This window comes from Ahaetulla prasina, chromosome 17, assembly GCF_028640845.1.
Source record: "Ahaetulla prasina isolate Xishuangbanna chromosome 17, ASM2864084v1, whole genome shotgun sequence".
Classification (NCBI taxonomy): domain Eukaryota; kingdom Metazoa; phylum Chordata; class Lepidosauria; order Squamata; family Colubridae; genus Ahaetulla; species Ahaetulla prasina.
In genome coordinates, this window is record NC_080555.1 from 6718993 (window position 1) to 6743203 (window position 24211).

Consider the following 24211-nt stretch of genomic DNA (forward strand, 5'->3'; position numbering starts at 1 on the left):
AATCGGGACCAAATTAAATAAATGAACGGCTGTGGAAGTTATCCTCGCGCCGCAAACGTACGCCGATAATAACCAAACTAGCTTCATCGGACATTTGAGGTCTTGAGATCTAGAGAGAAAGCGGGCGCAGCTAGTCCTCGGCTTATGACCACGATGTGGTGGTGGTCGTGGGGTGGTTGTTAAACCAATCCTGCAGTTGTTCAGTAAATCAGGGGTCTCCAACCTTGGCAACTTTAAGCCTGGTGGACTTCAACTCCCAGAATTCTGGGAGTTGAAGTCCTCCAGGCTTAAAGTTGCCAAGGTTGGAGACCCCTGCAGTAAATGATGCGGTCGGTAAACAAAACCCAGCTTCCCCCTCCCCAGGTTGACTTCGCTTGTCGGAAGTCGCAAATAGGGATCACATGACCCCGGGATGCTAGAGCTGTCATAACTACACGCCAGTCGTAATCGCACGACCACGGGGACCTTGGAACCAATGGTGGTATTCAACCAATTCTATCCGGCTCGCGCAAACTGGTAGCAGCAGCTACGGGAGGCTCCGCCCACCTGCCCAGATGTCAATCACGTCACGTTTTTGACGATCTGCGCATGCGCGGAGATGCGCGCACGCACACTGGCGAACCGGCAGCGAAGATAAGTGAATACCACCCCTGCCTGGGACGGTTGTAAATACGAGGACCGGTCATAAGCCGCTGTTTTCAACTCCATGAATAACTTCTTACGGATGCTAGATGAACGGTTGCAAGTTGAGAAGGACTTTTAATCAACGTTTCCCTTCAACTTCTCTTCCTGATTTTGCGGACTGCATCCTGTTGGACAATTGTAGGCATCAGAAGCAAACGGGGTACCACGCTAATTTACCGTAGCAGCATTTGCACGGACAGTTGTTTTCCAGTTTCCCAGACATCCTGGATCGCTTACCTGGCTAGCAATTTTTTATTCATGCTAACTTCCTTCCTTCCTCAAATTGCACAGAGCAAGTCATGCAGTCTGAGCCCTGGAATTTGGCAGGTTGAGAAACGTGCGCCTTTAACATGTACGTTTACAAGGCTTTTTTTTTTTAAACCAAGCAAGTTACTAGTCCTCAAGAAAGAAAGAAAAAGAATGCAAATGTGTGAAGTTCTAAACCAGGGAACCGGGTTTAGACGGACGGACATTTGACAATGCAGATAATTTGATCGCCTCGTGCATTTTCCTGCACTGATCGGTCAAGTCGATTTTTTTTTGCCTACCGAGGCCGACATAAGTTCACAAACACAGCCGAGGAAACGGTGACACCCTGTATTTCGGGCCTACCTGTTAGGGCAGTTGTAAGCAGAAAGAAAGAGAGAGAGAGAGGCTGATGGAGGGCACGGTCTAATTTGCAAGTGGTAGGGCTGGGCGGCGTGGGTAGGGCGCCCAGTGTGTCGCACGCCTGCTAAATTTGGCGTGCAGTTTTGTGACATGACGGGGAAGGCTTGGACCAAAAAAAAAAAAAAAAATAGCTTCACACCTTATCCCGCTTGCCCAGCATCCTCAAAACGCCCGATTTCCTCTGCTGCTCCATAAATCATATCTTGATTTGGTGTGTGTTTTTTTTTTTAAAGGCGCCGCCCTCTTCGCTCCAGGGTGTCGAGCTAATTGCAAGGTGCAGGTGTGTTTTTCCCGTCTCCCTTCCTGATGAGGATCTTAGAAGGCTGGTGGCATCCGTCCTGGCAAGGCAGAAAGCTGAGCACCGCATCGCCGGCGTGGAAATAAGGTACCCGCTTGCCGATCCTGGCGAGGCACGTTGGGCGCAGAAAATCCCTTGTGAGCAAGAGATGTAGAAACGCAGCAGCTCAAGGCGAGCCGTTTTCCCCTGATACTCTAGCTTTCTGCTTGCAAGGATTTTGGATATTAATTTTGATTACTGGGGTGGGGGCGGGGGAAGAGTTGATCTGCTGAGCCCAAACAGGCTGGGCTGATATGATTTAGGAGCAGTCACTTAAAAAACTTATTAGTCGTATTTAATGATGGATGCTAGTGGAGCTGCTGCAAATATAATCAAATTAATTCTCTGCAATCCGGTTCTTTAAAACAGGGTGTGCGTTTGTACATTTATGTGTGTGTGTGTGTGTGTTTGTGTGGAAGGAGGCGTAGGTAGAATTTTATTTCGGGCATTCTTGTAATTTGATCCTGAAATTTGATCTGGGTATATTCATCAGGAAACCTAAATTTAAACCAATGGGATTCCACTTTCCAGGTTAATTGGGTTTATTTTAATGGCGGTTTTTGTTTATTCGGTTTATTCAGAAATGGTCCCTGTAGCGGACACAACTTTTCGTAACAACGGCGCAAGTGTTTTGGGGTTGTGACGTAAAGCTGTATGGTGGGGTTTTTTTTGTTCTAGGTACCCAGATTCCGATGTGTGCTAATGCTATAAGGAACGAAACCGGTTTAATTTTTAGTTCTATTTTTTTCCACATTTTGACGGTTTGGGGACAAATCGATTTCCCCAGCTGATCGATAGCTGGATATATAAGTCCTCGACTTATGACCACACTTGGGATTGGAAAACGTGCAGTTGTTAAACAAGGCATCATGTGACTGCACGTAATTTTACAACCTTTTCTGCTGCGGTCCTTAAGCGAAGCACTATAGTCGTTGCATGAGACGTTAACATTGGTTTTGTTTGTCGGAAGCCATCTGGGAAAGTTCTCAAATAGCGACCAGGCCGCCCCACCGTCATAAATACTCGAGGGTTGCTAGATTTTGATCAGGTGACCTTGGGAATTGCTGCGGCGGTCATTAAGTGCGACGACCGGTCCTAAGTCATGGGAATTTAGAAATATTTATGACTTCGTAGAAATTTAATAAATAAATAAGTCACTTTTGTTAGGCGGTTGTAACTTCAAACAGTCACTAAACAAATGGTTGTAAGTCGAGGACTATCTTTCTATCTAGAAACGAAATATAGATAACAGGAGGCATAAAGGAATTTTTTGGGTCCAGTGCAATTCTTCTATTGCACCCGCACGAATAATATTTTTGCCTCCCCTCCCCACCCACCCCCACAAAAATTCATTGGTCAGCGAAATGACGTGAAACTAAATAGAAGAACTGAGAAGGATCAAACTAGCTGGGACGGAAGAGAAAATGCATATTGAAAAGAATGTTGCCCATGTGCCCGTTATAGTTATTCATTAGTTTATAATATCGCTCATTTCCTTTCCGGAAATCAAGGCAGCATAAATAATATGCCTTCCTCCTAAGTTTTTGCTAACAGACCCATCCTGCAAGGTAGGCTGGGCCGTGTGTGAGCGAGAGGGAGAGAGAGGGAGGGAGAAAAAGAGAGAGAGGGAAGGAAAGAGAGAGGGAGAGGCAGAGGAAGGGAAGGAGGGAGAAGGAGGGAGAGAAGGAGAGGGAGAGAGGGAGGAAGAGGGAGGGAAAGAGAGAGGGAGAGGGAGAGGAAGGGAAGGAGGGGGAAGGAGGGAGAGAAGGAGAGGGAGAGAGGGAGGAAGAGGGAGGGAAAGAGAGAGGGAGAGGCAGAGGAAGGGAAGGAGGGGGAAGGAGCGAGAGAAAGAGAGGGAGAGAGGGAGGAAGAGGGAGGGAAAGAGAGAGGGAGAGGGAGAGGAAGGAAGGAGGGGAAGGAGGAGAGAAGGAGAGGAGAGAGGGAGGAAGAGGGAGGAAGAGAGGGAGAGGCAGAGGAAGGGAGGGAGGGGGAAGGAGGGAGAGAAAGAGAGGGAGAGAGGGAGGAAGAGGGAGGGAAAGAGAGAGGGAGAGGGAGAGGAAGGGAAGGAGGGGGAAGGAGGGAGAGGGAGGGAGAGGAAGGAGGGTGGGAGAGGGAGGGAGAGGAAGGAGGGAGAGAGAGGAAGAGAGGGAGAGGGAGAGGGGAAGGAGAAAGAAGGCGAGAGAGAAGGAGAGAAGGAGGGAGCGAGGAGAGGCAGAGTGGGACAGAACAGGAAGGAAAGGGAAGGAGAGAGGGAGGGAGAGGAAGGAGAGAGAGGAATGGGAGAGAAGAAAAGAACAAGGGAGAGCAGGGGGGACAGAGGGGGACAGATCGGGAAGGAAAAAGGGAGGGGGAGAGAGAGAGGGAGAAGGAGGGAGAGAGGGGGAGAGAGGGAGAGAGGGAGGGAAAGAGAGACAGGAGGGAAGACGGGACTGGCCCAAACTCACCCTGGTTGCAGATTTGCCTTGAAATGCCCCTGACTTGGTGTGAAATCACAACAAGCCAGGGTCTCTTCATCAACTTCGCCTAAACTTCCGAAATGAAACTACCCAAACCCTCAACATCTGGGACCTTGTCAGCCGAATTCTCTCTCTCACCTAGGCGTGGTATGAGAAACCGGTATCATTTGCATTTCAATGCAATCTGACTTCACCTCGTATTTTTATCCCAGTGGTTAACAGCGACGAAAATTATGTTCCCAAACTGGGGCCCACCCACTTTTTTTTTTTTCCTTCCAAAAAATCGAAACCGCACGAAACCTCCGTTCGGTTCAGATCTCTGCACCACCAGCAACCGATGGCTTCGCGAAACGGCCGAACCTCATACGATCTGTGCAATCCAGACATTTTCGAAGTTCGCAAGCTGCGATGCCCGCCAAGTCAGTCATGCAGGGAGATTGGGGGGGGGGAGAAAGGAAGAATTCTTTTTTAAAAAAATGAACAAAAAGCAGAGACCCTCCCTCCCCTTAACCATATCCTTTAAAAAAAAACAAAAAAAAACCGAGAAACTGAAATTGACTGACGGGCCAAGGGAATTGACTGACCGGCCAAGGGAATTGACTGACTCAACCCAAAGGGAATTGACAGATTTGGTCTTCCCTCTGTGGGAAACCTCAGAGGACCGGATTGGCTGTGGGTGGGAAAAAAAACAGTTGGGATGAAAGTCTTGCTTAATTGCCGAGTGTGTCAACGACATCAAAGGAAACTGAGGCTGATCTCTGTGGCTTAGTTTTTGCAGTTTGGAGGTGCCTCCCTCGCCCGTCCGAAACCAGCGCACAAGGGACCGAACTGGGGGAGTGCAAACGTCGTGGGGCTCCAGGTTTCTGTGCCAAGAAACGTACCCGCCTTGGATCCAGCAACCATCTAGTTTTGGGCATGGGGAGCAGCAAAGGATTACGGTTTCTAATTTCCTGCCTGCTTTTAGGTAAGACGCGTCGTTCTGGATTCATGCCTTCGTGATGTCTCTATTTCCCGAAGTCAGGGCTTTTCAAAAGATGGCAGCTTTGAGATGGGTGGACTTCAATTCCCAGAATCCTCTGCCCGGCTTGCTTTAGAGACGGGTGGACTTCGACTCCCAGAATCCTCCATCTAGGTCTGCTTTGAGATGGGTGGACTTCGACTCCCACATCACACCAACTTGCATGCTTTAAAACGGGTGGGTTTCAATTCCCAGAATCCTCCATCGAGCTTGCTTTGAGATGGATTGACTTCAACTCCCAGAATCCCCCAGCCAGCATGGTTCAAGATGGGTGCACTTCAACTCCCAGAATCCCCAGCCAGCACGCTTTAAGATGGGTGGATTTCAATCCCCAGAATCCTTCATCAAGCTTGCTTTGAGATGGTTTGACTTCAATTCCCAGAATCCCCCAGTCAGCATGCTTTGAGATGGGCGGACTTCAACTCCCAGAATCCTCCACCCAGTTTGATTCGAGATGGGTGGACTTCAACTCCCACACAACCCCAACTAGTATGCTTTAAAAATAGTCGGACTTCAACTCCCAGTATTCTCCATCCAGCATCCGGGCTGGGGGATCCTGGGAGATGAAGTCCTCCCCCCTCCGCATCTTAAAATAGCCAAGTTTGAAAAACACTAATTTAATCATGCTTGGATTCCTTTATTTGGTTGCAAACAAAACCTGGAAAGAGGAGCAAACGGTTGGAATGGAATGGGGCCAACACCCCCAAGGTCCTGTCTTAGGACAAGCAATAAGAAAGGCTGTTATTGGAGAAAGTGCGGAGTAGTGATTAGAGTGCTAGATTAGAAAGATTTCATTCCATTTCCTTTTATCTCCCTCAAAAGGACGATTATAGTGAATATTGTTATTCCAGAACAATTGTCTGCATATTATGATTACATTCGGTGCTTTTTCGCGTTGGGACCTGAGACACGGACAAAATACAGAGAACGTTTAGACAAGAGAATTAGGAGTAAATAATTGAGGAATAACTTGATAGCTGTCCCTATTTTAAGGGATTAGTTATGTTCAACCTTCGATATCTTACTTGAATCTGCCGGGATTATTATATCATAATTTTCCTGGCACAGCCATTTCCTTCCTTGATTTGTTTGTCTTTGGGTAGATGAAAAAAAGAAAAGAAAAGCAACTTTTGAACTCTCTTTTCTTCTTTTTAAAAAGTTAAGTCAAATCCCTTGTGTGTCCAATTACACTTGGCCAATAAAGAATATTCTATTCTATTCTATTCTATTCTATTCTATTCTATTCTATTCTATTCTATTCTATTCTATTTATTCATTTTACTATTCTATTCTATATTCTATTCTATTCATTTTACTAGTCTATTGTTATTCTTATTTCTATTCTATTCTATTCTAATTTCTGTTCTATTCTACCCCTAAAATAAGACCCCGTCTTATATTTTTTTGAACCCTGAAATAAGCGCTTAGCCTTATTGCCATGCACTGAAAAGCCTGATTGGGCTTATTATGAGGGGATATCTTATTTTGGGGGAAACTCTTCTTATTTTAATTATCCTGCTAGTTCCTCTTGTTTTCTTGGCAAGTGTCTTCTGTCTTGGCTTTTTTTCAATCTCTGTTGCAGCTTCCCAAGTTTGTCCCTGTTTACCTTCCCAAGGTCAGCCGAGGTTAGCTAGGATGTTGCCTCATTCCAACAGCTTCGATTCCACGATCAGATATTGAAATATTTTCCTACTCGTGTTTTTTTTTCTCCCTCTCGAATCTATCAGAGGTTTATCCTAGGTGAAAGCTACCAGGTCCGACTGAGCCCTCACTGTGTTAAATCCCTTAAATTGCGTTTTTAAGAATCACGCAACGGATGAACTACGATCCATTCACAACCATCCGTTCGGAGTGGATTTTATTCCCGTCCTTTTTTTTGTGCGTGTGACATCAAATCCTGCTGTTGTTGTTGCTGCTGCTGCCACCTCCAAATTTGCCTCCTACTTTCCATGACTTCTGTGAAATGGGTCCAATCTACGCTCGCTTTCTTGCAGAGGTTTCGTGATCCAACTAGATCAACATCATCCGTGCTAGAAGGTTTGCACTGATAATGTTACCTAGTTGGGTCATGGAACGTTTGGAAGAAAACGAACCAAGCTCAGAGAACATTAAAGACCTCACAATATTCCTCGTCCTCCTTCTCCCCCTTCCCTTTTAGCACGGATGATGTTACCCAGTTGAGTCATGAAACATCTGCAAGAAAACAAGGAAAGCTCAGAGGCAGAAGTGATATTCAGCCACGGACGTGGCGCGTGCGCTCAAATTTGCGAACCAGTAGGGAAAGTAAGCAAATACCACCCCTGGTCAGAGGGCACCAAGGACTCCACAGTCCTCCTCCTCCTCCTCTTCCTAACTCCATTCCCTTCTAGCACTGATGAAGTTACCTAGCTGGGTCATGAAACATCATGCAAGAAAACAACCCCTTAGTTCTCTTCCTCCATCTTCTCGTTTTCCTCCTCCTCCTCCTCCTCCTCCTCCTCCTCCTCCTCCTCTCCACAAGGACCCCTCCTTGCAATCCCGAGCTGCAAATATTCTACTGTGATACCTAGATAAAGCTAAATAGATAAACCACAAAGAACAAGCATAGTTCTCCATTTACGGGCTAAGGCCCTCGGGGAAGCCGCAGATCCTTCCTCACCCGTCACCGAAGGAGAAAATGACCGAATTCCTGTAAACAAAGGCTTTGGAAGGGGATATACCCTGCCATCATCTTAATTATTAGACACGGAGAAATGAGTTAGCGAGCAATCGCTAATGACGGTTGTAAGGCTGGCATTAGCTTTATCTCGCTTGTGGAAGTCAGGAATGACTAAGCGGAGCAAAACAAACGAACAGAAGGAGATCCGTCACTCCGACAAGCTAAAACCACAATCTCGACAGGCGTGGAGTTTTCTCCCTTGGAATTTTTTTTTTCCTTTTCTTTTTTGGAGCAGCGAGATAATTGGCATATTCGGGGATAAGGTTTTAATTTGGCTTGGCAAGCCCACAAGTGATTTGGCTTTTAACGGAAAGACGGGATTAAAAAGTAATAATAAATAAATAAGCAACCTGGCCTCGTTTCAAAAAGCCTTGAAGATATTTGATCAAGATTATCCGGATGGTGAGAAGGGCCATTTTTTTTATCGAGCAAAAGGAAGGAATATTTGGGGGAGAGAGGGGGGGAAGGAAGGGAGACTCTTAAATGCAATGCGTAAACAATGCGTAAACAGCCAGCAAAATTTGACTCTCTCCAGATAGAAGAGAGTTGCTCACACTCAAACAAACACTGATCAATTTTTCTCCTTCAGAGATATCCAGCAAGGGGTTATAAAATAGAATAGAATAAAATAGAATAGAATTTTATTGGCCAAGTGTGATTGGACACACAAGGAATTTGTCTTGGTGCATATGCTCTCAGTGTACATAAAAGAAAAGATACGTTCATCAAGGTACAACATTTACAACACAATTGATGATCAATATATCAATATAAATCATAAGGATTGCCAGCAACAAGTTATAGTCATACAGTCATAAGTGGAAAGAGATTGGTGATGGGAACGATGGGAGGATTAATAGTAGTGCAGATTCAGTAAATAGTCTGACAGTGTTGAGGGAATTATTTGTTTAGCAGAGTGATGGCAAGGTAAGAAGGTAAGAATAGGTAAGAAGTCATAAATCAAGAGACTGTAAGGCAAAGTGCAATTATAAAACAAGGCGTACTTAAGAAGAAGAGCAGCTGATGGAAGAAACCGGACCTCCCGAATTGCTCCTTGCCAAGAATCGCAGCCTTCTTCTCCATCGCGGCGGGATCATCCAAAGACTGTGGAAACTAATCAAGGAGAGAAGCCACTTAGAACTAAGGAGAAACTTCCTAACAGTGAGAACAATTAACCAACGGAACAACTTGCCTCTAGAAGTTGTTCTAGGTGCTCCATCATCAGTGGAGGTTTTTAAAAAAGAGACTGGACAGCCGCTTGTCTCAAATGGTATAGGGTCTCCTGCTTGAGTAGGGGGTTGGACTGGAAGACCTCCAAGGTCCCTTCCAACGGTGATGATGATGATGGACTTTACAATGTCGGACTCGGAATAAATCAGATTTGTACAGTTTCAAATATACCTGGCTGGGGAATTGAAGGAACATTGAATATTTTTTTAAAAAAACGTCGGTGACGGCTCTGAACTTGTTTCCTTGTACCTGACATTCATCGAATTGTAAACCAGTTGAAACCAACCCAAATCAGCCTCCCCTCCAAAAAAAAAAACAAAAAAACCAGGGATAAAAGCCACCGAATAACCAGCTTTAGCAGCAAAATCAGCCGTTTGTCGGTGAGAAAAAAAGAGCCCGCCATTATAAGGAAGGAATATGAGAACTTTAAGAGATGTCAAATAACCAGAAATGGACATAGGATTTCCCGAAACAGGAAGATGGGTGGGAATTGGGAGGAGGGGAAAGAGAAATTATAGACCGGAAAGCTAACTCAATGCTAGCTTAAGTTGTAGGACTGATAATTAAACTGCTGGCTTGTTTATTATCTGGGAAAGCATGCATTGATTATGAAGAGGTGGGAAGAATATGTCGTATATCTGAATATATCACCAGCTTCTATTTTTCCATAAATTGTCTTGCTGGTAGATTGGAGGAATTTAGTTGATGTAGTTTATCTTGATTTGATTATATTGTTTGATAAGCAACTGCAGGAGCAAGGGCAAGATGGAGAGCTCAAACGATAAAAGTCTGGGTAGGACAATATTGTAAACGAAGAAAACTAGATATAAAGGGACGATAAAGATAATAAAAGAAGGGGGAAAATGGGGGATATATAAAGTAGAAAGTATGTGTAATGAAACCGACATGTAAAAAGAAAACACATGTTATGTGTTTGCGTTATGCATGTTGGTGTTGTTGTAAAATCAATTTTAAAAAATGTAAAAGAAAAAAAAAGAAAAAAAACTTTTACCCCTTATGTAGGTGCACAAAATTTTACGCCGCACACTAGCAAGGAATTTTGGTTTGCTTCAGAAGCCCAGCCAGGATTTTAACGTATTATGTTACGTGAACAAAATAGCAGAATTGGAAGGGACCTTGGAGGTCTTCTAGTCCAACCCCTCTGCTCAAGCAGGAGACTTTCTATAGTACCATTTCAGGAAAAGGACTGTCCAATCTCTTCTTAAAAACCTCCAGTGATGGAACAGCCACAACTTCTGGAGGCCAAGTCGTTCCGTGGTTAATAGTTTTCACAGTCAGGAAATTCCTCCTTAGTTAGATTGCTTCTCTCCTTGATCGGTTCCCATCCATTGTTTCTTCTCCTGCCTTCTGGTGCTTTGGAGCAGGGATCTCCAACCTTGGCAACTTTAAGCCTGGAGGACTTCAAGTCCCAAAGTTGGCTGGGGAATTCTGAGAATAGGTTGACAAACACCCCCCCCCTCCTGTTTGTGGCAGTTCCAAAGACTGATCATTTGTGATAAGGAGTTCACACAGCATGCTGAGCCAACACACCAACTCAAATGGCTTTGCAAGAACCCACAATGCTGCAGTGGAATGGTGTGATAACCTTTAGAGACACGCCAGGAGCCAAAAAAATAAAAATAAAAACTTGACGCTTAATTCAGACAAGGTAGGGCCACGCCCCGGAAAAAGGAATGCAACCTAATTTAGATGGGTTTGTTCATTTTTATTTAGGTTTTTTTTTTTTTTTTGAGTAGTCAGACCTGCAGTTTCATGCCAAAGTCTGGATGAACGTACAGGTAGACTTCCACTTAACAACCGTGATTCCCTACTCAATGACGGTCGTAAGTCATTGGGGTTACGATCACTCCCCGACCTCCGGACCTTCCGACGCGAGCTCAAGACTCTCTTGTTTCATCGCGCAGGGCTAGCCTAATGTGTTGTGTTTCAACTGGGGTTTTATTATTTGATTTTAATAACTTAATTTTAATTGTTAGCCAAAATTGAATCAGATTTTTACAGTGTTTTTAATTTATCTTATATATATTGTATGAATTCTGTTTTACGTTGGCCGTGAACCGCCCTGAGTCCTTCGGGAGAAGGGCGGTATAGAAATTTAATAAATGAAATGAAATGAAGTCGAATCGGGTAACGTGAAGGCAGTTGTGTCGGGAAGGCAACTTTATTTTGGGAAGGAATTGCACAGCGAGGTGCGATTTGCAACAATGCGTGCGTCTTCCTTTTTTTTTCAGGGACAGGTCTTGCTGTGAGGATAAACGAAGATGGGCATAAAATCATTTATCTGCCTAAAGGGGAGTCCGTGAAATTGGGGTGCCCTTTTTCTTCAGACCCTGAAGATAACACCCCGGAAAACGACTGGGACATCCAGTGGAAGCAGGTGAAACCTGGAGTACATCCCCAGTACAACCCGGTAAGTCGGAGATTTTATCCTTTTTGAAGTCCTTGCATAATTGTGGTGTAGCGGTGTAGGATTTCCTGCTTAAGCAAAGGGTTGGATTAGAACAGGGGTCACCAACCTTGGAAACTTTAAGACTTGTGGACTTCAACTCCCGGAATCCCTCAGCCAGCAAAGCTGGCAAAGCTGGCTGAGGAATTCTGGGAGTTGAAGTCCACAAGTCTTAAAGTTACTAAGGTTGGAGACCCCTGGACTAGAAGACCTCCAAGGGGTCTCCAACCTTAGTAACTCTTGTTACTTGTTACTTGTTAGTAACCTTCCAACTCTTGTTATTCTAATTGTAATCCGTATAATTATTAATAGAATACAGGTAATCCTTCGCTTACAACCGTTCGTTTAGTGATTGTTGGAAATTACAAACGTCTCGGGGGGGGAAAAGCGACTTATGACCGTTTTTCACACTTAGGACCGTTGCAGCGTTCGCCGTTGGTCACGTGATCAAAATTCAGAGGCTGGGAAACTGGCATGTACTTATGACAGTGGCAGTGTCCCTGGGGTCACGTGATGCCCTCATGCGACCTTCTGAGAAGCAAAGTCAGACAAAGTAGGGTCAGACAGGTGAATGCGGTGGGCCGCGGTGTGGCTCAGGCTGTAAGAAGCCTGTTATTAAAACACAGCTGCCTGCAATTACTGCAGGTTCAAGCCCCACCAGGTCCAAGGTTGACTCAGCCTTCCATCCTTTATAAGGTAGGTAAAATGAGGACCCAGATTGTTGGGGGGGGCAATAAGTTGACTTTGTAAATATACAAATAGAATGAGACTATTGCCTTATACACTGTAAGCCGCCCTGAGTCTTCGGAGAAGGGCGGGGTATAAATGTAAACAAACAAACAAACAAAAACAGCGTTGGAAGGGACCTTGTAGGTCATCTAGTCCAACCCCACAACCTCCCCCATCCAAGCAGGAGACGCTACACCATTTCTGACAGATGGCAGTCAATGGGGAAGCCAGATTAACTTAACAACCGTGGCGAGAAAGATCGTAAACTTGGTCCGGCTTGGCGACGGAAATTTTGGAGGTCGGCTGTGGTCGTACATCGAGGAGTACCTGTATTTATTTATTTTTTGTTTACATTTATATCCCGCCCTTCTCCGAAGACTCAGGGCGGCTTACATTGTATAAGGCAATAGTCTCATTCTATTTGTATATTTTTTTACAAAGTCAACTTATTGCCCCCCCAACAATCTGGGTCCTCATTTTACCTACCTTATAAAGGGTGGAAGGCTGAGTCAACCTTGGGCCGGGCTCGAACCTGCAGTAATTGCAGGCTGCTGTGTTCTAATAACAGGCTTCTCTATTGCCTGAGCTATCCCGGCCCCTATAAAATAATTGGCATCGTAAGCAAGCCGTCCAGAGTCGTTGCGTAGCGCGAGGGGAGGCACAATTTTAATACGTTAAAAAAAAAATTAAAAAATGATGGGCCACGTCAGGATTTTTTATCTCTCGTTCCAAAAAAGGAGAAAAAATGTCCCGTTCCTGCGAACAGACCAGGAACCGACCCGGGAATATGGTGATTCCCTGGTTTGGGTGAGATAAGCAAGGGATCGAGGCGAAAAGTGCAGGCCGTCTGCACACCCGCGTCCTCTTTTTTTAAAATAACGATGGAGCAAAGATAGGGAAGATAGGAAAATGTGACATTTCCAGCCTCTTCTCCTTGGCATCTGGCAATCTGCAATTTCAATTAGATAATTATCATTTTGGGGTTGGTGATAAATGTGGGTGGACTGCTACGAGCTATCTCAATCCTGGGGAATTCGTCTGGAAACACCTGGCTGGGCTGCTGGAAGTTTAAGCAGGCATTACCTGTTGCCCGGAATTTCCTTTTTGACTCAGGAGGACTAGGGACTTGGTTCTTGCGCGCCTCGGCACCAAACGCATCCAGCATTCTGCATTTCCTTTTACCTTACACCAGAACAATTAGACACAAAGATAGTTTTTTCCCCCGCATGCCATCGTTCTGCTAGACAACTAATTCCCACAACACTGACAAACTATTTACTAAGACTGTATTACTATTATTCTTCTCTTCTATTTCCTTTTCTCCCTCTCTCGTTTCCTCTTCCTTCCAAATTTCTCCTCCCTCCCTCCCTCCTTCTCCCTCCTTCCTTCCTTCTCCCTCCCTCCTCCTCCCTCCCTCCTTCCTTCCTTCTCCCTCCCTCCTCCTCCCTCCCTCCTTCCTTCCTTCTCCCTCCCTCCCTCCTCCTCCTCCTTCCCTCCCTCCCTCCATCCTTCCTTCTCCCTCCTTCCTTCCTTCCTTCCTTACTTCTCCCTCCCTTCCTCCCTCCCTCCTTCCTTCCTTCCTTCCTTCCTTCCTTCCTTCCTTCCTTCCTTCCTTCCTTCCTTCCTTCTTATGGCTATAACTTTGTTACTTTTATCTTTACAGTTATATTGTTTTAGTTAGTTTCCCAGTATGATTTTGATTGCTTGTTTAGTATCCTATGACTATCGCTAAGTGTTTTATCTTATGATTCTTGGTGAATGTATTTTTTATGTACACTTATGCATCAAATTTTGGGATGCGGTGGCTCAGGGGCTAGGACGTTGAGCTTGTCGATTGGAAGGTCGGCAGCTCAGCGGTTCGAATCCCTAGTGCTGCCGTGTAACGGGGTGAGCTCCCGTTACTTGTCTCAGCTTCTGCCAACCTAGCAGTTCGAAAGCAGGTAAAAAATGCAACTAGAAAAAAATAGGGACCAACTTTGGTGGGAAGGGAACAGTGTTCCATGCGCCTTCAGCGTTGAGTCATGCCGGCCACATGACCACGGAGACGTCTTCGGACAGCGCTGGCTCTTCGGCTTTGAAACGGAGATGAGCACCGCTCCCTAGAGTCGGGAACGACTAGCACATATGTGCAAGGGGAATCTTTACCTTTACCTTTATGCACCAAATACAAATTGGTATGTGTCCAATCACACTTGGCCAATAAAGAATTCTATTCTATTCTGTTCTGTTCTGTTCTGTTATATTCCTCTGTTCTATTTTCTCTTCTCTTCTCTTCCCTCTTCTCTTCTCTTCTCTCCAATTTTCCTTCCTTCTTTCCTTCCTCTCTGCCATCACACTGCTAAACAACTAATTCCCACAACACTATCAAGCTATTTACTAAGACTATATTACTATTACCCTTCTCATCCTTCGTATTACCTATCTCTGACTATAACTTTGTTGCTTGTATCTTTACAATTATATTGTTTTAGTTTCCTAGTCTGAGATAATTGCTTATTTAGTATCCTATGACTATCACTCAGTGTTGTGTCTTACGATTCTTGATGAGTACACCATGAGTTTATGCACCGAAGGCAAATTCCTTGTGTGTCCAATCACACTTGTCCCATAAAGAATTCCATTATTCTATTCTCTCCTCTGGTGTTTTCGCCAGCTCCTGGGTTATCACGACCACCGTATCATCTACCCGGGACCCCCTGATCTCCAGAAACGAGTGGGGTTCATCTCCTCCGACCCCAGCCTCTACGATGCCTCCATGCAACTCCGGGATCTGCAGATGAGCGATTCCGCCACGTACGAATGCACGGTGAAGAAGACCACGGAAGCAACTCGCAAAGTCACCATCACCGTTCAAGGTAAGAATAGGGTAGAGTAGAGTAGAGTAGAGTATAGAGGAGAAGGGTAGGGTAGGGTAGGGTAGGGTAGGGTAGGGTAGGGTAGGGAAGGGAAGGGAAGAGAAGAGAAGAGAAGAGAAGAGAAGAGAAGAGAAGAGAAGAGAAGAGAAGAGAAGAGAAGAGAAGAGAAGAGAAGAGAATTAGAGCAGGATAGGATAGGGTAGGGTAGGGTAGGGTAGAGGAGAGGAGGAGAGGAGAAGAGAAGAGAAGAGAAGAGAAGAGAAGAGAAGAGAAGAGAAGAGAAGAGAAGAGAAGAGAAGAGAAGAGAAGAGAAGAGAGAAGAGAAAGAATTAGAGCAGGATTGGGTAGGGTAGGGTAGGGGAGAGGAGAGGAGAGGAGAGGAGAGGAGAGGAGAGGAGAGGAGAGGAGAGGAGAGGAGAGGAGAGGAGAAGAGAAGAGAAGAGAAGAGAAGAGAAGAGAAGAGAAGAGAAGAGAATTAGAGCAGGATAGAATAGAATAGAATAGAATAGAATAGAATAGAATAGAATAGAATAGAATAGAATAGAATAGAATAGAATAGAATAGAATTAGAGCAGGATAGGACAGGACAGGACAGGACAGGACAGGACAGGACAGGACAGGACAGAAGAATAGGATAGGATAGGATAGGATAGGATAGGATAGGATAGGATAGGATAGGAAGGGACTTTGGAGGTCTTCTAGTCCAGCCGCCTGCTCAAGCAGGAGAACCTCAGAATCTCAGACAGATGACTGTCCAGTCTCTTCTTAAAAACCTGCAGTGATGAAGCGCCCACAATTTCTGGTGGCAAGCTGTTCCACTGGCTAATTGCTTGTTAGGAAGTTTCTCCTTAATTCCAGATTGCTTCCTTCCTTGATTAGTTTCCAGCCGTTGTTTCTTGTCCTGCCTTCGGGTGGTTTTGGAGAATAGCTTGAGTCCCTCTTCTTTGTAGCAACCCCTGAGATATTGGAAGACTGCTATCGTGTCACCCTTAATTCCTTTTTTTCTCTAGACCAGCCAAGGCCAAATCCTGCAGGAGTTTTTCCTCTTGTTTTACTCTCCAGGCCTTTTGATCATCTATTGCAAGTGGTCCGTGAGAAAATTTTGGTGGTCCGCAGAAAAATTATTTGCATTTTTTATATCGCACTAAATACTATTTATCTTTTTAAAAAATTCATACGTGGTCCGCGGGATTTAAAAATTGGGAATTTAGTGGTCCCTGAGGTCCGAAAGGTTGGTGACCCCCGATCTATTAGTTGCTCTGAGTCCAAAGATGACTCAGTAAGACTCAGCTTCCCCAACTCCCACCCCTGTGAAGGCGCCGGGCTGACTTTCCAAGCTGGGGGCAGGATTAACATGAATGAACATTTCACCTCAGTCCTCATTTAACGAGGGACGATTCGTTAATGGGACTCCCGGCATTTGCAAAACCGTGGAAGGCGGGGGGGCGGGAACCACCAGACTTTATAGGATCATAAAGTAATGTGTCTTTTCACTCTGGGTTTCTCCCTGAACCAATTGCACCCATACCCACGCAGCAGAGTTTTTGTGATGCGACAAGTTTCGCAACCCCTCGTCGAGAATGGGAGGGTATGCGCTGATCGATCCAGGGAGCCCTCGACCTACAAACACGGTTGGGACTAAAAAAGGCCGACGGCGAAGGACTTTGGTCCGCCAAGCGAATCGCGCACCCGGTTCGACGGCTTTTTCGATACGGCCCACCAAGCGAATCGCGCCGTAGGTCCCTAAACTCGGGCGCCACTCGCATAACAGCGGCTTTGTTGAACCGCGGGGTACGCTGGTCGTAAAGACGAGGATCCCCGGTTGTCGAATTGCAAGAGAGAATTGGGGTGTTTGGGGCAGGGAATGCTTATCGATAGTTCATCCAAAGAATTTTTAGAATTGACAGCAAAAGGCTCGGAGGGTGCTTTGTGTTTTGGCGACCCAAAACAAGGGGTTTTCTCCCCGGTTGCTGGGTGGGCGTGGCCAAGGTGGGTGTGGCCTAGTCAGCCTCCTGCACCATAGTGGGGGGGGGAGCGTTTCTGCCCTCTCTGGGCTCCGGAGGTTTTCCTCGAACCTCTGGGAGGGTAAAAATGGCCTCCCCAGGCTCTGGAGGCCCTTTGGAGGCTGGAAACAGGCCCTTTTTTGGCCTTCCTGAACTGCCGGAGGCCCATTTTTCACCCTCCCTGAGTCTCCGTGCGCGCCCTGCACTTGCCTGCATCCAAAACAGGCCGTGTGGGGACTCCTGGGAGGGGATGGAGGCGGGGGGGGGCAGTCAGGAGTGAGATTTGGGGGATTCTCCAAACTGCACAGAATCTTAGCTAGAGGTTCTCCCGAACTCCTGCGAACCCCCAGCAGCCCCACCCCTCGACGGCAGCCATATTTACAAAGGGGCCCTAAAACCCCCAAATTAGAAAAAAAAGAAAATACCGATTTATTTTCTCTCCTTGACCTATCCAGAAAAACCAGCCATGCCCCGCTGTTGGATCATCGGCGAGGTCGCCTATGGGGGAGACATCACTCTCCGTTGCTTCACTTCGACGGGAACCCCGCCGCTCAGCTACCACTGGTCCATGGCCAGTGGCAATTACCACGATTGGATGCCCTCCGCAAGTGAGTGTCAGCCTTCACAGCACCTTGGGGTGGTTGGAAAAAAAAAGAAGAAATAAGGTGGGGAGATAAGACATCCAGCTTATGGAACACCCTGCCACTAGATAGAAAAACCTTAGTAAGAGCACAGCTGGATTATTGCATCCAGTTTTGGTCACCACATGACAAAAAAGATATCAAAGATGGCTCTAGGACAGTGTTTCTCAACCGTGGCAGCTTTAATATGGGTGGACTCCTACTCCCAGAATCCCCCAGCCAGCATGCTTTAAGATGGGTGGACTTCAACTCCCAGAATCCCCCAGCCAGCAAGCTTTAAGATGGGTGGACTTCAACACCCAAAATCCCCCAGTCAGCATGCTTTAAGATGAGTGGACTTCAGCTCCCAGAATCCCCCAGTCAGTGTGCTTTAAGATGGGTGGACTTCAACTCCCAGAATCCTCCAGCCAGTGTGCTTTAAGACGGGTGGACTTCAATACCCAGAATCCCCTGTCAGCCCAAACACTTTGCGCATGGATGGAAATCTATCTGTACATGCTCAGGAGCTGTGCTTTAATGCCAAGATTTAAAAAAAAAAAAAAAAAAACACCAAACCAGATCCAACCTCTTGGTTCCCGCAACCTTGTAAATCTCTTATGTCTCCCTCCTCCAGGTGTCATTCCAGGGGATCTCCAGATCCACGACCTGTGCGATGACCACGTGGGGACCTACCAATGCAGCGTGGGCAACAACGTGGGCGTGGCTTATTGTTCGGTGGAAATTCAGTTCGGAGGAGGTAAGGCGAAGTTGGGATGCGGAAAACCGGCAAATTCGAAACGTTTCCATCCTGGAGGCTGGCAGCACACCCGGCTCAAAAGTTCCTCCATTTACAACCATTTGCTTAGTGACCGTTTGAAGTTACGACGTGCCGTCCTGGTAAAATAAGCAATTTAGGACCGCTTCTCACACATATGACCGTTTGCAGCAGCCCGCGATCAAAATTTGGAACGCGCTGGGCGACTGACTCGTATTTATGACGGTCGCAGCGTGCTGGGGTCATGTGTTTGACCTTTGTAACCTCCCGATGAGCCAAGTCAATAAGGGAAGGCCAGATTGGCGTTAAGGATCGCAGGATTTGTTTAATGGCGGCAGGTGGTTCGCTTAGCAACCGTGGCAAAAAGATTGAAAAAACCGGAGTGGGAGGAGGAGGAGAGAAAGGCACTTAACAATTGCCTTGCTTAGGCATGGAAATTCAGGGCTGTGTTGTGGTCGTAAGTGTGAAAAACATTCCTAAGTCCCTTTGTTTCAGGGCCGTTGTGAGTTCAAACGGTCACTAAGCGAACGGTCGTGAGTGTGAAAACCGCTCCTAAGTCCCTTTTTCCCAGGTCGCTTCGGACGGCCGCTAAGCAAACGGTCGCCCGTCTGGCGCTCCGAAGCCCATGTTGCCCCGCTTGCCTTTCTGCCGCAGGTTGGAGCAGAGGCTGGATCATCACGGGCGCCATCATCATCGCGCTGCTCAGCATGGCCCTCATCATCGGGGGCGTCATCTGGTGCTGCTGGTGCTGTTGGGGCAAAGGCGGGGGCTGCTGTGGGGACCAGTGCCCCAGCTGCTACTGCGGGAAGGAGTATTGCTGGGACTGTTGCTGTAACTACGGCTCCGAGACCTCCGAGAAGCATCAGCAGTACTCCCAGACCAAGGCCAGCGACATCTGGTGAGCCCCTCGGCCCCCCGGGGAGGGGGGGGAGGGGCACGGGGTCCCCCAAGAGCCCCAGGGGGCCAGCCGAGATCTCGTCTTCTAGTCTACACTGGACCGAAAGCTCTCTTCCGAGGGTCCAGAACCTTCCTTCCTTCCTTCCTTCCGTCTTTCCTTCCTTCCTTCCTTCCTTCTCTTCCTCTCCTTCCTTCTTTCCTTCTTTTTCTCCTTCCTTATTTTCTTCCTTCTTCCCTCCCTCCCTCGTTTCCTCTTTCTTCCCAATTCCTCCTTCCTTCCTCCCTCCCTCCCTCCCTTCCTTCCTTCCTTTTTTCCCCTTCCTTCTTCCCTTTCTCCCTTCCTCCCTCGTTTCCTCACTTGTCCTTCCTTCCCAATTCCATCCTTCCTTATTTTCTTCCTTCTCTTTGTCTCATTCCTTCCCTCCTTCCTTCTTTTCTTCCTTCTTTTCTTTCCTCTTCCTTCCTTCTTTCCTCCCTCCCTCATTTCGTCTTTCTCTTCCTTCCCAATTTCTTCCTTCTTTTTCTTTCCTTCCTCTCCTTCCTTCTTTCTCCTTCCTTCCTTCCTTCTTTTTTCTTCCTTCTTCCCCTTCTCCCTTCCTCCCTCATTTCCTCACTTGTCCTTCCTTCCCAATTCCTTCCTTCCTTATTTTCTTCCTTCTTTCCTCCCTCCCTCACTTCCTCGTCCTTCCCAATACTTCCTTCCTTCCTTCCTTCCTTCCTTCCTTCCTTTCTTTTTCCTTCCTTCTTCCCTTTCTCCCTTCCTCCCTCATTTGCTCACTTCTCTTTCCTTCCCAATCCCTTCCTTCCTTCCTTTCTTCATCCCTCCCTCCCACCCTTCTTCTTCCCTCTTTTCTTCCTTCCTCTCTCTCTCCCTCCCTCCATTTTTTTCTCCTCTCCATCAATGAGTTCCCTTTGGGAAGCGCTACTTCGGAGCTCACTTTCTGGGTGCCTTGCCAATGGGAGTTGTAGTCCTCCCTTGGGGGACTACAACTGGGAGTGACTTAGAGTCACCCCCAGTGTGAGCTGCAGCCTCACACTGGTCTTAATCAAACCCAAAGCCTCCACGGAATTCTGGGAGTTGAAGTCCACAAGTCTTAAAGTTGCCAAGGTTGGAGACCCCTGAACTAGTAGATGGTAGAATAAACAGATGACTAATACAAGCCATTAACTTGGCGTGGCTTGCAGGCGCGGAAGAGGGCGAAACGTATATTCTTAAATCACAATTCCAGTTTCACCGTTTCCTCCAAGCTCTTGCAGGCTCCAGAAAGGGAACCATTAGCAAAATTAAATTTCCTTCCTCGGAGAGGTTATAATAGGTACCTGGCAAGATGCGCTGGTTATTTTTTTCCCCCGTAGTGATGGATATCATCACTGCACAAATGCGCAGGGTGACCCAAGGAACAACCTTTCCCCAATGGAAACACACCTGCCTTTAAAGTTGTGTCACTTCCAACACCAGAAGGCAACGAAGGAGGTTGCTTCGGAGCAAAGGTGAGGATTTAAAGGATCTGTGGAACTCACCGCCTCATGAGATGGTGAAAAAGCCTAGAAGACCGGCTAGGTGGAATCCAAATTCGGTCCAAATAGAGTGCCTTTTTATATTCTAAATGACTCACGCCGACTTTGTTAGTTCAGTTTATATCCTGGACTTCTTCTTTTTTTTTTAAGAACAAAGAAAATTGGTCCTACCTACCGTAGTATGACTTTTCTCCTGCCAGGTTTGCAACAACACCTTTGTGAGGTAGGAGAAGGCAGGGAAAGAAAGAAAGAAAGAAAGAGAGAGAGAGAGAGAGAGAGAGAAAGAAAGAAAGAAAGAAAGAAAGAAAGAAAGAAAGAAAGAAAGAAAGAAAGAAAGAAAGAAAGAAAGAAAAGCGAGGGAGGGAAGGAAGAAAACTGAGGGAGGGAGGGAGGGAGGAAGGGAGGGAGGAATGAATCTGGGTCTCCCTGATCCTAATTCAGTCCATAACTATTATACAAGCTTTGCACCCTATTGCAAAAAGAGGAAATGGCAGAAATTTGTTGACTTCATTGCTAGTTCCAAAAATTATTTCCCTCTTCTCCAACCTGGGCAGGTGAGGCACAACAAGACCAGTTCTGGCACCTGAAAAGTAGCTAGCAGCCCAGCAAATGCTGAGCTGGCATTTCCCGCCCCCCATCAGCCTCCCCACAAAATCCCATTTCTCACCCATCCAGAGGTAACCCTTAGGGGGGTCCCAGAAATAACCTCCAAGAGAAAAGTCGGTGGGTATAGAGACCAAGTGGCAGTTTAAGGATGTGGGGGGGGGGCAGACGGACAGACAGGGAGACCAAGGTATGTAATGGAGCACCCTGAAAAAAGGCACACGAGCTCCTGGTTGGAAATGGATATACTACATTTTTAATATTTTGTGGCAGTTCCCACAGGCTTCCGGCTCTTCGTGAACCGCTCCTGCACCTGTTGCAGCTCTTTCTCTGTCTCGACTGAAAATTACCCCCTTTTTCTATAGCTTTGCTCTCCTTTCCCTGGGCTATGTTCCTTTCGCTTCTTGGAATAATCACGGTCCTTTATCTTTCTGGGTTGATCATGGTCCTTTTTCCTCCTCGATGGATCATGATTGTTTTCTCCCTGGCTTAAACCGTGGTCTTTTCCCTCCCTGGAGTGACTGTGGGCCTTCCTCCTCCTGGATTGATCCTGGTCCTTTCCCCTCCCTGGAGTGACCTTGCATCCCTTTCTCTGCCCCTTTCTCTACCTGGACTGACCATGCTCCTTCCCGCTCCAGTGTGGATGCTGACGCCCCCCCCAGCCGACCCTGCAGCCAGGTCATCAGTCGGGCAAGCAGCCTCCACTCCTTGCTGGGCTATCAAACGAAGGGCGTCTCGTACCCTCAAGGCCGCAAGTACACCCCTCCCATCGTCCAGGTCAAGATGAGCTCACCTCCGGACAGTGATGTCAGCGTGGTCCTGCCTCTCGAAATCCCTTCGCCCCCTGATTCGGAACAAGGGGAGGTCTCCGAGCCTTACTACCCCCCCAAAGGGAGCACCGTGTACTCTGACCCAGACCCCTGCTGCGAACAGATCAAAGTCGATAATGTCAAAGGCTCCCGATCCCAAATCTACTGCGATCCACATAATTACACCTCGGCTTGCTCGGATCCCACCGGGCTTCGTTGGAAGGATGGAAACAGCCGGCAGTATAAGAGTGCGGTGCTGATGATGCGCTCTTCCAGCAGGGATGGTCTTTTGATATGAGCCGGAGACGGGGGGTGGGTGGGTGGGGATTAGGGGTGGGGAGAGAGAGAAGGGGGGAAGGCGAGCAATGAGGACCATCCGTCCTTCTCCATCCAGACATCTCCACCCCACGAACAAGGAGGCAGGCCAAACCCTTCGCCTTTTAGGGGTGACAGATGGGGATTTTTCACGCCCAAAAGGCGGTAGATTTGGCCTCCTGAACCCACAATCCTTAAAACGTCACCCTCATTCTTTATTTCCCGGCTCCGATGCTACCGTAGGAATGAGCCAGCCTGCTAAAGAAGAAAAAGACTCTTCTGGCAAGCCTTGGTAACATTAAGAATAGAGTAAGAGGGTTGGAAGGGACCTTGGAGGTCTTCTAGTCCAACCCCCCTGCTTTTTAGGGATGACGGATGGGGATTTTTCACGCTCAAAAGACGGTAGATTTGGCCTGCCGAACCCAGAATCCTTAAAACGTCACCCTCATTGTTTATTTCCTGACTCCGACGCTCCCGTAGAAATGAGCCAGCCTACTATAGAAGTAAAAGACCTTTCTGGGCAGCCTTGGCGACATTAAGAATAGAGTTAACAGGGTTGGAAGGGACCTTGGAGGTCATCTAGTCCAACCCCCCCACTCGAGCAGGAGACCTGCCTGTACCATTCCAGACGAACAGCCGGATCTTGCGTGAAAATACAACCTGCGCGATTTTTATCAATCTCTACTCCGAAGTAAGCCTGCCTGAAATATTTATTTGATCCAAGCAAAGGTTGGCCCGATGTGAACAGAGGGTTCACGTTGGATGCCTGCCTGCTCAGCGCACCCCTAAAGGGCGAACGTTTTTCCCTTGCAAAATTGAGGAAAAAATTGCATTTATTTGCTTTTTAAGGCCTGGAGCTCAAGCTGTGTTTTTGTCATAAAAGAGCCAAATTCCGAGCGAGAAAAAAACCTGCTTGCCTCAAGGCAACCCACCAGCACTCAGAGAAGATCTGAGCATTAGAGAAACATAAGTTACCATACTTTAAATGCACCGATCGTTCGAGAGCAAGATTCGGCTGGCTCTCTTTAGCAACAATTTTTTTTTTAAAGAAAAAAGGATTTTTGTAAAAAACAAAAAACAAACAGTAGCAGGCGTGGGAAACAGCAGTATTCATTCAGCTGCAAATGCAATACGGCAGTTTGGAGAATCTCGTGCTAAAGATATTTTTTTATATTGCAATGCAAAACAGGCTGATCCAGTCAGCTCCATTCAAAAGTAGATGATTGGATTTCAAACTTTTTCAAATCTGTTCATAAAAAGGGAGGGGGGAACATCCCCAGAATGGATCCAGTAAGTTTTTTTTTTTTTTTAAAGGGAAAAACCTGTAGAAAGTAACTACTACTCTATTTTTTTCCCTTTTTAAAAAGCTCCTCCTGGAATTACACGGTTTGAAAAACCCTGAATTAGATTAACTTTTAATTTAATTTTAATCTGAAATTTATACCTGCCTGCATGTTTGTTTTCCCCCCCCCCTCATTTTCCCACAATTTTAGGATTTACTTTTTTTGGGGGGGGCGGGAATCAGCGA

The 24211-nt window shown here is 46.7% G+C and overlaps 1 protein-coding gene across 2 annotated transcripts; it reads left to right on the forward strand.

Moving 5' to 3' along the window:
* The first annotated feature begins 1674 nt into the window (after positions 1–1674).
* On the forward strand, positions 1675–22667 carry LOC131186369 (V-set and immunoglobulin domain-containing protein 8-like). Of its 2 annotated transcripts, none has more exons than XM_058159858.1 (8): positions 1675–1738; positions 4916–5110; positions 11345–11523; positions 14942–15143; positions 17602–17754; positions 18401–18523; positions 19196–19439; positions 22198–22667. In XM_058159858.1, the coding sequence occupies exons 2-8, from the start codon at positions 5062–5064 to the stop codon at positions 22664–22666; spliced, it is 1419 nt and encodes a 472-aa protein (XP_058015841.1). In that variant the 5' UTR covers positions 1675–1738; positions 4916–5061; the 3' UTR covers position 22667. The 2 variants fall into 2 exon arrangements, with proteins under 2 accessions (XP_058015841.1, XP_058015840.1); XM_058159857.1 differs by lacking the exon at positions 1675–1738 and adding an exon at positions 4447–4565.
* Positions 22668–24211: the final 1544 nt, after the last annotated feature.

What these genes read in the sequence shown, in the direction of transcription:
- LOC131186369 (XM_058159857.1), top strand. Translation starts at nt 4,484, where the DNA reads ATGGCTTCGCGAAACGGCCGAACCTCATACGATCTGTGCAATCCAGAC. An exon ending in CGATTGGATGCCCTCCGCAA is followed by an intron (nt 17,755 to 18,400) that starts GTGAGTGTCAGC and finishes TCCCTCCTCCAG; the next exon opens with GTGTCATTCCAGGGGATCTC. An exon ending in GGAAATTCAGTTCGGAGGAG is followed by an intron (nt 18,524 to 19,195) that starts GTAAGGCGAAGT and finishes TTTCTGCCGCAG; the next exon opens with GTTGGAGCAGAGGCTGGATC.